This window comes from Prionailurus bengalensis, chromosome D3, assembly GCF_016509475.1.
Source record: "Prionailurus bengalensis isolate Pbe53 chromosome D3, Fcat_Pben_1.1_paternal_pri, whole genome shotgun sequence".
Classification (NCBI taxonomy): Eukaryota; Metazoa; Chordata; class Mammalia; order Carnivora; family Felidae; genus Prionailurus; species Prionailurus bengalensis.
Window position 1 is genome coordinate 44,609,082 of NC_057356.1, and position 13,824 is coordinate 44,622,905.

Here is a 13,824-nt window from a genome sequence, read left to right on the forward strand (position 1 = left end):
GCATTTCTCTGGAAGGAAGTCCATAGTTTTTCATAGATTTCCAAAGAATTCTGTTGCCCCTTAGCAATGATACAACTTCAGTAACAACCACTGAAAGCTGTCTATAACCTCAATGTACTTTGGGTTATAAACCTGTTTTAAAATCTGATAAGAGCTATAAACTTCCAAATTTAAATACAATTTTAGAAGATCTTGGATCCTCCAGAGCCTGTCAGCCTGTCCTGAGATTTCTTGGGCTTCCTACATGGGATTCAAAGACAGCTACCTTTTTAAAAAAAAAAAAAAATTTTTTTAATGTTTCATTTATTCTTGAGAGAGAGAGAGAGAGAGAGAGCGTGTGCGTGCATGAGTTGGGGAGGAGCAGAGAAAGAAGGAGACACAAAATCTGAAGCAGGCTCCAGGCTCTGAGCTGTCAGCACGGAGCCCAATGCAGGACTCGAACTCACAAGCCGTGAGATAATGACCTGAACCGAAATTGGACACTTTACCGACTGAGCCCCCCAGGAACCCCTAAAGATGGCTACTATTAAGGAAACATATCCTGGGTCATGTTAGGGTTTATTCTCATTATTTTAGAGACTTATAGTTTCCTTTATACACACTCTTATTCTGTATCTTAGGCCTGTTTTTCTGTATGTTTGTAACATTTCTGTATTTCAGATTTTTATCTTTAATGTATATCATCTTGGGAAGAACTATCCCGATATGTATCTTACTATCATCTCTTGCCCTTTAGTATTCTGTTGGCACAATTTTAAAAGTGTTTCTGTTTTTACTTTCTTTGTTAGGAGGGGGGAAAGATCTGTAGTCTAATGTGTGTGTCAATGGTGTCCATGCCAAGTCCAGCACTGTATAGCAGCAGTTATTTTCTCAGTCTTAAACAAAATAGTGGCTAAATATATTAGGGGAGGGTTTTTCCAAATTATGAGTTTTCTACATAAAATCTTTCTGTTAAGAAAAATTACTGGCAGGCACCTGGGTAGCTCAGTTGTTTAAGCATCCCATTTTTGATTTCAGCTCAGGCAGTGATCTCAAGGTTAGTGGGATTGACAGCGCAGAGCCTGCTTGAGATTCTCTCTGTCTCTCTTTCTCTGCCTCTCTCTCACTTACACACAAGCAAGTATACTCTCTGTCTCTCTCAAAATAAACAAACATTAAAAAAAAAGTTACTACCATAAAGTAAATCACATTTTTTTTTTTAATTTTGAGAGAGAATGTGTGTGCACATGTGTGAGTGGGGCAGAGGGGCAGAGAGAGAATCTTAAGCAGGCTCTATGCTCAGCACAGAGCCCAGCAGGGGACTTGATCCCACAACCCTGGGATCATGACTGGAGCTGAAATCGGGAGTTGGACACTGAACCGACTGAGCCTGTGGTGCCCCAAGAAAAGTTACTTCTAATTTTACTTTTCTTTTTTGGGAGTGGGCTAGGTTTTTCTTTAAGACACATCATTTCTTTAAAAATTTTTTTTTTTATTTGAGTGTAGATGAAACACAGTGTTACATGACTGTCAGGTGATTTAGCATCTCTACATTATGCTGTGTTCACCACAAGTGAAGATACCATCTGTCCCCATACGGTGCTGTTAATTATTGACTCTGTTGTCTATGCTGTACCTTTCATTCTATGACTCATTCATCCCATAACTGTAAGCCCAGATCTCCCACTTCCCAACCCCATGTTCCCTTCTCTTCTGGCAACCATCAGTTTGTTTCAACCATCAGTTTGTTCTCTGTATTCGTAGGTCTGATTCTGCTGTTTGTTTGTTTATTCATTTGCTTTTTAGATTCCACATGTAAGTTAAATCACATTCTCTAATGTATTTAACTTAGTGTAGCATCCTCTAGGTACATTCCTGATGTCACAAATGGCAAGAGCTCATCCTTTTTATGCTGGGTAATATTCCATTGTATATATGTACCACATCTTCTCTATCTGTTCGTTTATCAGTGGACACCTGGATTGCTTCCATATCTTGGCTATTGTCAATAATGATGCAGTAAACAGGAGTGCATATATCTTTTCTTTGGGTAAATACCTGGTAGTAGAATTATTGGATCATATGATATTTTTAGTTTTAGTTTTTTGAGGAACCTCCATACTGTTTTCTACAGTGGCTATACCAACTTATATTTCCACCAGCAGTATAGTAGGGTTCCTTTTCCTCCACCTCCTCGCTAACACATTATTTCTTGTCTCTTATTTTAGCCATTCTGACAAGTGTAAAGTGATATCTTATTGTGGTTTTGATTTACATATCCCTGATGATTAATGATATTGAGTATCTTTTCATGTGTCTGTTGGCTATCTCTGTGTCTTCTTTGGAAAAATGTGTATTCAGTTCCTCTGCCCATTTTTTAATCAGATTGTTTGTGTGGGTTTTTTTTGTTTTTTTGTTTTTTTGGTGTTTGTGTAAATTCTTTGCGTATTTTGGATATTAACCCTTCATCAGCTATATCATTTGCAAGTATCTTCTCCCATTGAGTCAGTGGCCTTTTTGTTTTGTTGATGGTTCTCTTTGATGTGCAAAAGCTTTTTATTTTAATGTAGTCAAAAAAGTTTAATTTTTTATACACTTTTTAAAAGTTTATTTATTTTTGAGAGAGAGTGCATGTGCGAGCATGCATGTGAGTGGGGGAGGGGCAGAGAGAGAGAATCCCAAGCAGGCTCCGTGCTGTCAGTGTGGAGCCTGATGTGGGGTTTGAACTTAGGAACCAGGAGATCATGACCTGAGCCAAAATCAGGAGTCAGACGCTTAACTGACTGAGCCACCCAGGTGCCTCTCCCATTAGTTTATTTTATGAAGAAGCATCCCTTCTTGATAATTACTTCTCTTGCTCTTTAATACTTTACTCTTTGATGGTCTTTAGGATAACTTTTTTACTCTAGAAATATTTTGTTATTGGTACTTAAATTTTAAATATTAAATTATAATTACCATTTATTTTGTGTGTTTTGATATAACTAGACTTATCACGGCTAAATGCCATATATCAGATTTTTAGCTGCAATTCATGATAATCTGCCAGTTACATGAAGTTTGTCTTTTTTAAAAAAAAAACCCTTTGGTTTTTTTTTTTCTTCCTCTCATAATATTCTCCCCTTGTAACACTCCCATTCTGTTTTGATTCTGTCCCCCAAATGGTGGTAGTTTCTGTACCTCTTAAAGCATGAAAAAGCTGTGTATTTGAGATTTACAAAAAAGATACTTCATTTGTCTTTGAGGGCATAATTTTCTTTAAAGAAAATTTAGTTTTATTTGACTTCAAGTTTCTTTTGAATAATTTTTTAAAGAAAATAATTTAAATATCAGATTGTGTAAATACCAAAATCATGTAAATTTGACTTTCAGTGCAATGCGTGTTTTACTGTCTAAATTACCAAGACCATGGATTGTGGATGAGAAGAAAGATGATGGTTATACTGCCTTGCATCTGGCTGCCCTTAACAATCATGTAGAAGTGGCTGAACTGTTGGTACATCAGGTAGGAAAAGCTGTGCAATAATTTTTAACAATTTGGACCATTACCATTTATGTACTTATTACTTCATCAGCTACCTCTTGGTAGGTGACAGTAAAACCCCATGATGATGCAAATTCAGATATGGTGCGTTTTCATTCTTCTGCCTAACATGGGTTCTTAAATGGAGGGAGGTGGTGTGTATATGTGTGTAAGGGTTGGGGGGGGGGGTCCCTTAGCCCCTTGTATTCCCTCCCACAGTGTTCTGGATTAGTCCAGTGAAATAGGTATCAACGAACAGAGATTTCCCAGAATCACTACCACTGTTGTACAAGGACCAAGAACCATCATGTTGATATCAAAGCTAGTGTGGCCAGTTGCCATCTAGTAACAAGACTGCAGCCAGGATCTGGCGGTTCAGTTCATGACTCCTGCTGGATTCCTGGAAACTGACTGGATAGCAGTACGGGTTCACTTCAGTCATTCCATTCATCTCTGAGATAACATAATGCTACATTCTTATGGTATTGGATTTTTGGGGAACTTAGTTCGTGTAGTTTTATGATGTTTTAGGTTTTCCAGCAAAACTTTTAAATATCTCAGTCAAGCATATGTCATATAGAAGCGTTGAAGTTACCAAAGAATTACTTATGATCTCTGATTTTCAAGGAGCTTACAGGCTACTGAAGAAGATGAAATAGCAGACAAATTTAGCGAATAGTTCATTGTGTATAATTAAGTACCACATCAGAAGATAGACACTGCATGAACTATAGAAGCTAAGATAAAGAAATAGTTGCCATTTTAAACCTTTATTCTTACTTTTTTGAAGTGTAGTTGGCACTCGGTGTTGCATCTGCTTCAGGTGTATGACGCTGTGGTTTGACAACTTGAATGCTACTTGTTGTGCTGTGCTTACCGCAAGCGTAGCTACCATCTGTCACCGTACGGTACTATTACAGAACCATTGACTAGTAAGCCTTGGTTATTAAATATTGAAGTTACTGCCCATAAAAGTATTGTTAATTGGGATAATTTCCTTTTCAATTCAAGATACAGATAACTGACCATTACACTGTCTTGGTAATTGCTGTTTTTTAGTAAGTCTTAAAATCAGTTAGTTAACCCTCCAACTTTGTTCTTCTTTCTTAGAATTACTTTAAGATCTTTTGAATTTCCATATAAATTTTAGAATTGGATTATTTCTATTAGAAAGTCATGGCAATTTGGTTCTGCACATTTTAGAATTATCTTTTTTTTTTTTAGATTTATCTTTAAGTAATTTTTTCATGCTATTGTAAGTTGTTTAAAATTTCAGTCTCTAACTATATATTGCAAATATACAGAAATACAAGTATTTTCTGTATGTGGACCATATATCCTGCAATTTAGCTTAAATTACTGTAGATCACGAGGGGATTAGAAATTGTGACCACAATGAAATACTGATCACCAATGAAAATGGCTAAAACTAAAAATGCCAACAAAACAAAATGTTGGTTAGGATGTGGAACAGTTAGAATTCACATACATTGCTGGTGTTTTTCAAAGCAGCCACTTTGAAAACAATTTGGCAGTTCTTAATAAAGTTAAACATGTATTCACTATACAACCCAGCAATCCCCCTTTTAGGTATGTACCCAAGAGAACTCAGGACATATTTCCATGCAAATACTTGTACTAAACATTTGTAGCAGCTTTATTTGTAATAACCTCTAACTGGAACCAAGTCAGATGTTCATCAGCTAGTGTCTAGATAAATGAATTATGGTACATTCATACAACGAATATGGTTAATACTAGGAAAATCTAATGATGGAAAGTTTAGGAAACTTAAAAAGAAAATCCCTCACTTTCTGCATTTATATGAGAACAAGGCATGATAAGAAAACAAGCTAAGATCAAGTTCCTTGTAATTACACTCAGAGAAACATAACTAATAAAAACAAATCAGAAACTCCCATCTTCTAGAATGTCATAATATTAGTAGAGTTTGAGCTCTACCCAAGCAAGGGCACAGGTGGGTTTCAGAGTTGTAATCAGAGGGCTAAACAGAATGATAAAGTTTATCTTTTGAATCTGTAGCCCTTTGCTTAGTTCCATTTTTAAAATTATTAGTATATAAGACATTGTGTTAGGCAATTTACATGTTATTTTTCTTAATCCTTACGGACGGAAAGAAAATTTTTCTTTCCCGTTTCTTTGGCCGGTCTAATAATTAAACTGACATGAGACATAACCACAGGAGAAAAACATGTTCAGTATTGCATACATGGGAGCTCAGATATGAGACTCTCCTAAGTGACCAAAGCAGGCAGCCTTTGTACCTTTTACACAAACAGTTACTTGTGGAGAATTCACAAAGGGGTTTGGGCTTGGGGTAGCAAATAAATAAATGAAGTAACAAAGTTTATTTATATAGTCCATTCTTGGCCCGTAATTCCCTATCTCTGACAATAAGGATGCCTTCTACCCTCCAGGGTCAAGGAAGATAGCCTTCACATGGGGAATTTATTTCTTGCTTTCAGGAGACAAAGGAAGGTCTGAGTGTCCTTGTGCTAGCTGTTTAAGTAACTTTAATTCAAAATAATTAGTATGCCAAAGTGGCGTTATTTAGGGGCAGCCCACCCTAAACCCCATAATCCCATTGACCCTGTGTAGTAGGTTGTACTGTCACCATGTTAGAAGCAAGGAAATGAGTGTGAGATGGTGGAATGCTTGCTTAAGTTCCTGAAGCTCTAGGTCCCCTGGTGCCAGTAAGTTCTGGACTTTTGCTCCTTTCCTCTGTCCTTGGCATCAGCTGTTCTCATATAGGGCTTTGACTACCCCAGGACCCTGGTAGGGCTTTCTGCTTTCCCTTTAATAAGTATTTTTATATACTAATTAAACATTGTCTTCTCATCCTCAAGTGAAGTTCCTTTTCACTGAATAAGAGCTCAGTTATGCAGCAAGGGTACATGACCTTATTAGGTCATTAGTTTAAATCTAAATCCAATATGACGATTCATTAATAGAACGTTTTAGGAAATACTATTTACAGTTGAAGGGAGCTAATTGTCTCTATTGCCGTAAAATGGAGCTTGAGAAGGAGCTGTGTTTGAGCTCTGTATTGAACTTTGTTATTTAACTGTTCCTGGATGGAGTCACTATAGTAAAAATAATTATTGTAAGCTTGCTTTTCTGCCTCTGAAAGATGCTGCCCCATCTGGTTCTTCCTGTATTACCAGCAACTGTTATGAGAACAGTGTTGCAGTAGCTAGAAGAGAGGAAAGTGGTCAGCAGTGTTTGTGTTATTTATTTCTCATGAAGAGTTATAGTTTTAGTGTTGCTTACGATTGTCAAATGTTGAGTATATAAACTTTGTTCTTCTTGTTCAGGGTAATGCGAACCTCGATATCCAGAATGTGAACCAGCAAACTGCCCTTCACCTTGCTGTTGAACGACAGCACACCCAGATTGTGAGGGTAAAGTATTTACTAACAAGAATCTTACAAGTGTGTTTTACCAGATAGATTTCTAGAAGGTCTTGAAAATGATACATAGATTTTTCAGAAGGCATAGTTAGATGAAAAAATTATGAGTTTTGGCTAATACTGGGCAGAGAGTTTTAATTTATAATGGGGAAAATCTTAAAACTGATATTCAAAGTCTGTTATGTAATTTTGTTGCCAGACTATTTTGTTGCCAAAATATTAAATCAGAGAATTTCAAAGTAATATATAAATTAGTTTTTTAAAAAGTACATTCCTGGGGCTCCTGGATAGCTCAGTTGTTTGAGTGTCTGACTCTTGATTTTGGCTAGGGTCCTGATCCCAGGGTTGTATAATTGAGAGTGAACTATAATTAAAAACTTAGGCTGGACGTTTGCCACAAATGTATACATATTTGACTAACCTGATATTCCAGACAAAATATTTGAAAGATTATCAGTTTAAAATTTTTTTGTAGAGCAGTGATTCTTAAAGCTTAGAAGCTGAGCCAGCAGCATCGGCATCACCTGGGACCTTGGTAGAAAATTCTTGGGCTCCTCAGACCGAGTAAATCAGAAACTGCAGGGGTGGGAACTAGCATTCTGTGCTTTAACAAGCCCACCAGGTAATTCTCACGCATGTTCAAATTTGAGAAACACTGTCAGAGAGTGACATCTCATGTAAACTTCTGGGGACAAATTAAAAAAAACCCAAAAAACAAAACACCACCAAAAAATGGCCGTTTGCCAAGACAGGTAAGACCATATGCTTGAGATTGATTATGGTGTTTTTCTAAAACTCTGACAGCATTTGTAGAAAGAATTAGGAAAATCGTTAAAAAGTACCATAAGCAAAGCCTTAACAACAAAGTTATATTTGCTACTTAAAACATCTACTGAACTATATCAATTATGCATTTTATATCAGAGGTTGTAGTTTAGTGAACACTTCACATTTATTATGAAGATTACTTTAAAGATTACTTTAAAAAATAAAATCTGGAAGGAAGAAGGAAGGAGAAAGAAGGAGAAGGCAGAAAGGAAGAAAGGAGAAGGAAGGAAGGAAAGAAAAAGAGAAAAAAAGTCTTCAATTTCTCCCAGTTATCTTGATCTTGGAGTCTGTGAATTGGTTCTCATTTCTTTCTGTTTTCTCTGATTCGATATATTTGAGTAACCAGAGCTCATCACTATTTGTAAAGGAGACACAGGAGTTTTGAGAGTAGCAAGCGAAAACATAAAAATAATTGGCTTTAGTGGCAAACCCCTTCAGGTAGGTCCAGGGCTCTGTCACTGTTACTTTAGATATGTTGTAATTTCTTGTGGGCCAGAGAGACCTTAGCAAATGAGATGTCTTTCTCTTTTAGCTTTTGGTCCGTGCAGGTGCCAAATTAGATATTCAGGATAAAGATGGGGATACTCCTTTGCACGAAGCTCTGAGGCACCATACCTTGTCTCAGCTACGTCAACTCCAAGATATGCAGGATGTGGGGAAGGTTGATGCTGCATGGGAGCCATCCAAAAACACAGTGAGTAAATTAATCTTTAATTCAGTACTACTGGAAGAATCTTTTTTTTTTTTTTTTTTGGAAGTATCTTTTAATGCAAGATCTTAAATTTATGGCTAATTTAATCTGATGAAGTATTTTTTCAGAACTGCATATGTAGAAATACAGTGTATGAACTAAGCAATAGTTAATTCTAACTACATTGCTTCAAATTCTTAGTGAAAGTTGAAAGTTGTTTGGTTGTTCTTTTTTAACTTTAGCCATTCATGTTGAGTGTGTAGTGCTATGCTGGGATTTTGATTTGCATTTCCCTAATGACCACTGCCTGATATTGAACATCTTTTCATTTGCTTGTACTTACATATATTTGATGAAGTGTCTGTTCCCATCTTTTGTGCATTCTTTTGTTGAGCTGTTTTGTTACTATTGAGTTTTGAGAGTCTGAATTCAAGTTCCCTATCAGTTTATAGAATTTGCACATATTTCTTCCTGGTCTGTGACTTGTCTTTTCATTCTTTTAATAGTGTTTTTGCAAGAGCAGAAGTTCTTAATTTTGATGAGATCTAATTTATAAATTTTTCTGTCATTGTTTGTGCTTTTTGTGTAGTATCCTATCTGAAAAATCTTTGCCAAACCCAAGGACACTAAGGTTTTCTCCCCTTTTGTACTAGAAGTTTATAACGTTTCAGCTGTTACATTTAGCACTACCATTCATTTTGAGTTAATTTTTATATATAGTATTAGGTATGGATCAAGGTTCATTTTTTTCCTTGTGGATGTTCCAGTTATTCCTCCACCATTTGTTGAAAAGATTGTCTTTTTCTACTGAATTGCCTGCTGTGCGTTTGTCCCAAATCGATAAACCATATTATGTGAAGTCTTTCTAGATCCTGTATTCTGTTCTGTTGATCTGTGTCTTTAGGTATGTAATGCCAACCCTATTGTCTTAATTACTGTAGCTTTATAGTAAACATTCAACTCAGGTAGTATAAGTCTTCCCAACTTTTTTCTTCTTTTTCAAAGTTGTTTGACTTATTCTAAGTCTTTGACCATTCCATATAAACTTTAGAATCATTTTTAAGACTGCAAAGGGGGTCTGAGACCAAAGTGTTGTAGATTGCCACCTTTCTCTATGTCCATAGCTAAATTCTCTAACCTTTGTGTACCTCCTTTTTCTCACTGTAAAAAGGAGGGAGTGAAATAATTAACTCCATAATAAGGTTGTTACAAAGATTAAATGAGTTAATTCATGGAAAGTGCTAAAAATAGTACTTGGTCTGTTACAGATGCTCTACAGATGTTTGATAACATGTTTGAGTCAGTAGCTCAGATGAAATCAAAACCTGATTAATTGCCTTCTCCTTTTCTTGGCTCACTTCCTTGGTGTTGGTTCTTTTCTCTGTTGTCTCTCCTCTTACTATTTCATGTCAGTTGCTAACAGCTCCAGAGCTAAATTGAGTAGAAAGGCGAGTACTGTTGGAGCGCCTGGGTGGCTCAGTCGGTTAAGTGTCTGACTTCGGCTCAGGTCACCATCTCATGGTTTGTGAGTTCCAGTCCCACGTAGGGCTCTGTGCTGACAGCTCAGAGCCTGGAGCCTGCTTTGGATTCTGTCTCTTTCTCTTTGCCCCTCCCCTACTTGCTCTCTGCTTCTCTCTCAAATATAAAACATAAGAAAAAAATTAAAAAAAAAAAAAAGAAATGAGAGTACTGTTTCCTCAATATCTTGAATCAGAAGTCCTGGTCTTGAGTTTTATTGACCTTAATTGATCTGATTTGTCATCCCTGAACTAATCACCTAGATGAAGTGGATATCTGACTGGTCTCAGCCTTCTTTGGTCCACCTGTAAAACTAAAGAGTGGATCATTCCTCATACTATATTCCTGAGAAAACTGGAGTGAAGGGGAATGGATGTTAGGACTGCAGCTCATAAATGCCCACCATACTTGTGTAGGCTGTGAGTTCTTTCCAGACATTTTTATATAATTTTTACATAATATACACTCAGACGTGCACACACACATTTAGGGGTGAGAACTGATAACAGATTCTTAAGGGGAAAATAATGACTCTTTTTATTTGATTTCAGTTAATAATGGGACTTGGTACCCAGGGGGCGGAGAAGAAGAGTGCAGCATCTATTGCCTGTTTTTTGGCTGCCAATGGTGCTGACCTTAGCATTCGAAATAAGAAAGGTCAATCGCCGCTTGATCTCTGTCCTGATCCAAGCCTCTGCAAAGCACTGGCAAAGTGTCATAAGGAAAAAGTCAGGTTTGTATCATTTCGTGTCATAAAACTTACTGTTCTTTGTAAAGCACCATGTGGTTTCATAATGGAGGACTTGATTACTTGAGACTGTCTTGGTCTTTGCTCATCTTCCTTGTGTTGATGCTTTCTTCCTTAAAAATTTTTCTCTAGACACTGTGTTTCTTACTTAGTATCCTATTCTCTGCATTACTAAATACGATGCTTTATGCATAATAAGTGCTAAGAAACTTTTCTAAACCAGCCTGATCTTCTAGTGCTCCTATACATTAGAGGAATTCATCTATAGGAAGAAGTACTAGTGAAATTGCTGTGATTAATGTTAGATGTATTCAAAATTGTAATAGACTTTTATTTTTTTAAATGTTTATTTATTTTGAGAGAGAGAGAGAGAGAGAGAGAGCAAGCAAGGGAGGAGCAGAGAGAGAGGGAGACAGAATCCCAAGCAGGCTTCATGCTGTCAGTGCAAAGCCCAGTGTGGGGCTTGAACCCACAAACCATGAGATCATGACCTGAGCGGAAATCAAGAGTTGGACACTTAACTGACTCAGCCACCCAAGTGCCCTGAAATTTTTAATAGACTTAAAAAAAAATGTTTATGTATTCTGAGAGAGAGAGAGAGAGAGGGAGAGAGAAAGAGCGCAAATGCGAATGGGGAAGGGGCAGAGAGAGAGAGAGAGAGTGAGAGAATCCTAAGCAGGTTCTGCACTGTCAGTGGAGAGCCCGATGCAGGGCTTGATCTCAAAAACCATGAGATCATGACCTGAGCCGAAATCCAGAGTCAGACACTTAACCAGCTGAGCCACCCAGGTGCTTGGTAGACTTTTATAAGAGAGGCAGTGTACATGCTCACCAGTAGGGTGTATGTCACACAAAGTCTGTAATAATTCTAGCACCTTGTACAGTGCCTGACAGACACTCACTCACTAAGTATCACTGAAGGATTGAAAGAATGAACACATGAAGGAACCGATTCCTGATGGGGTTTTCTCTAAAAATGATTTCACACTTGTCTTTTTTTTTCTAAAAGTAAAATATGTCAGTAATTTTAATTATTTATAACACAATTGCTTTTCTTATTATGAAATATTGTAGACATATAAAGAGGTATGTATATTTTGTTCCTTTTTTTATCCCAACAATGCTGTGCAGCTATTACTGCCGTTTATACCTGGTTCTGGCCATTCAACATTTTGGTAGTTTTCCCTTAACTTTGTGTTCTCTTGCCTCTCTTTTAATTTGGGTGTGGAGATGAAATGACATCTCTTTGGAATCTATACATTGAGCTGTTAATGGAGAAATTCATATGAGGTATATACATTTCTTTAAGTGTGTCCTTGAGGAACATAAAATTCTATTACAGCAGGACAGAGCATATCTCAAAATATAGATATAACGTGCTATAATTCCTGCAGTAGTAACTTTAATGCTGGGGTCTAAGATGGAACCAGTGTGTGTGTGTGTGTGTGTGTGTGTGTGTGTGTGTGTGTGTGTATGTGTGTGTGTATGGATGTTCATGAGTTTCTGAAATTATGGTAGAAACAGAGTATCCCTTTTGTATAGCTGTAGTTGGTCATATATATGTATTTCTGTGTCTTGTATCCAATTATTTATGGATGTGTTCTGTCTTTCCGTAGTAGAGTTTTATGCCCCTTAAGGATACATTTAAAGAAATGTCAAAACAGCAGCTGCAGTGACGTATTTTCCACAGTGCCCTGTCAGTTGTGGACTCTAATGATGCTTCATTCTGTCTGTAGTTAGGATAACTAATGTGGGCTCTAGCTAGAATTTGTGTTTTATTCCTATGCCCTTCTCTGCTGGTTCTTTATAGGTAACAGATTCTGAGTGAAACTGTTTGTTAAATTTTTTGTAACTAGTGTTTTTGGTTTCTTTGTTAGAAGAAGATTCACCCTTTTCCATTGGGTGAGCTATTTGTTCAATTTGAAATTTAAATAGTATCAGAAGCCTGTAAAGATGCAGAGATGTATACAAATGGAAAAATATGGTATGCAGTGTTTCATATACAGATGTTAAAGCTTAATTTTTTAATGTAACTAAAGCTGTTTTTATGTATACGAATGATGCTCTAGATGTTTTAAAAATATTTTAATGAAGTTGTAATATAAATATTCTGATAGGATTGATGAGAAGTATTTTCTTTTATTAGTGGTCAAGTGGGTTCTCGAAGTCCTTCCATGATTAGTAATGATTCTGAAACCTTAGAAGAGTGCATGGTGTGCTCAGATATGAAGAGAGATACTCTTTTTGGCCCATGTGGACATATTGCTACCTGTTCTTTGTGTTCTCCACGAGTCAAGAAATGCCTCATCTGTAAAGAACAAGTTCAGTCAAGGACAAAGGTAATATATTTTTAATACAGTATTTTATCATTTTATGAAGTTCTTTGAGATTATAAATTATGATAAATAAGATTATATGATGCCATATGTCTGTTAAACTTTGTTCTAAGAATGATTTAAATTTGAGGTGCCTGGGTGGCTCAGTAGGTTAAGTGTCTGACTTTGGCTCAGGTTATGATTTCACGGTTCGTGGGTTTGAGCGCTGCATCAGGCTCTGTGCTGACAGCTCAGAGTCTGGGGCCTGCTTTGGATTCTGTGTCTCCCTCTCTCTCTGCCCCTCCTCTGTTCATGCTCCTTCTGTGTCTCAAAAATAAACATTAAAAAAAAAAAAAAGGATGATTTAAATTTAAATTTAAGAATGTATAATTTATATATTTATCAAGAAAACAATTTTGAGTTTCCTTCTTTGTATATAGAAACTATAGAAGTTAAAAATCAATCTATTTTGCTTTTATAACCTAAAGCTGTACTTAATCCCATTTTTCATTGTAGTTATTATATATTGCACCTTTTTTGAGTACACGGACTCTCTTGCATTCATCTTCATAAAACACCAGTTGTTTGTTTGTTTGTTTGTTTTTTGTAGAATGTCACACTTTCTGGATTTGATTGTTTTATCAGAGTGTTGTGTAATTTGTTTCTTTATCCTCTGTGTTTCCTGTAAACTGGAAGTTAGATCTAACAGCTTGATCAGGGTCAGCTTAAACATTTTTGGCAAGAAATTCTCACAGATGGTGGTACTCACTTTGTATTGTGTCCCACCAAGA

At 36.6% G+C, this 13,824-nt stretch overlaps 1 protein-coding gene across 1 annotated transcript in view; it reads left to right on the forward strand.

Annotated features, from left to right (window-relative positions):
• The window catches only part of MIB1 (MIB E3 ubiquitin protein ligase 1), a 128,517-nt gene that overhangs the window by 92,059 nt on the left and 22,634 nt on the right, over nt 1-13,824 (forward strand). The window contains exons 13-17 of the mRNA XM_043558442.1: nt 3,352-3,484; nt 6,838-6,924; nt 8,294-8,455; nt 10,522-10,703; nt 12,865-13,057. Of these exons, the coding sequence (XP_043414377.1) occupies nt 3,352-3,484; nt 6,838-6,924; nt 8,294-8,455; nt 10,522-10,703; nt 12,865-13,057 (757 nt within the window). The remainder of the gene's footprint in view (nt 1-3,351; nt 3,485-6,837; nt 6,925-8,293; nt 8,456-10,521; nt 10,704-12,864; nt 13,058-13,824) is intronic.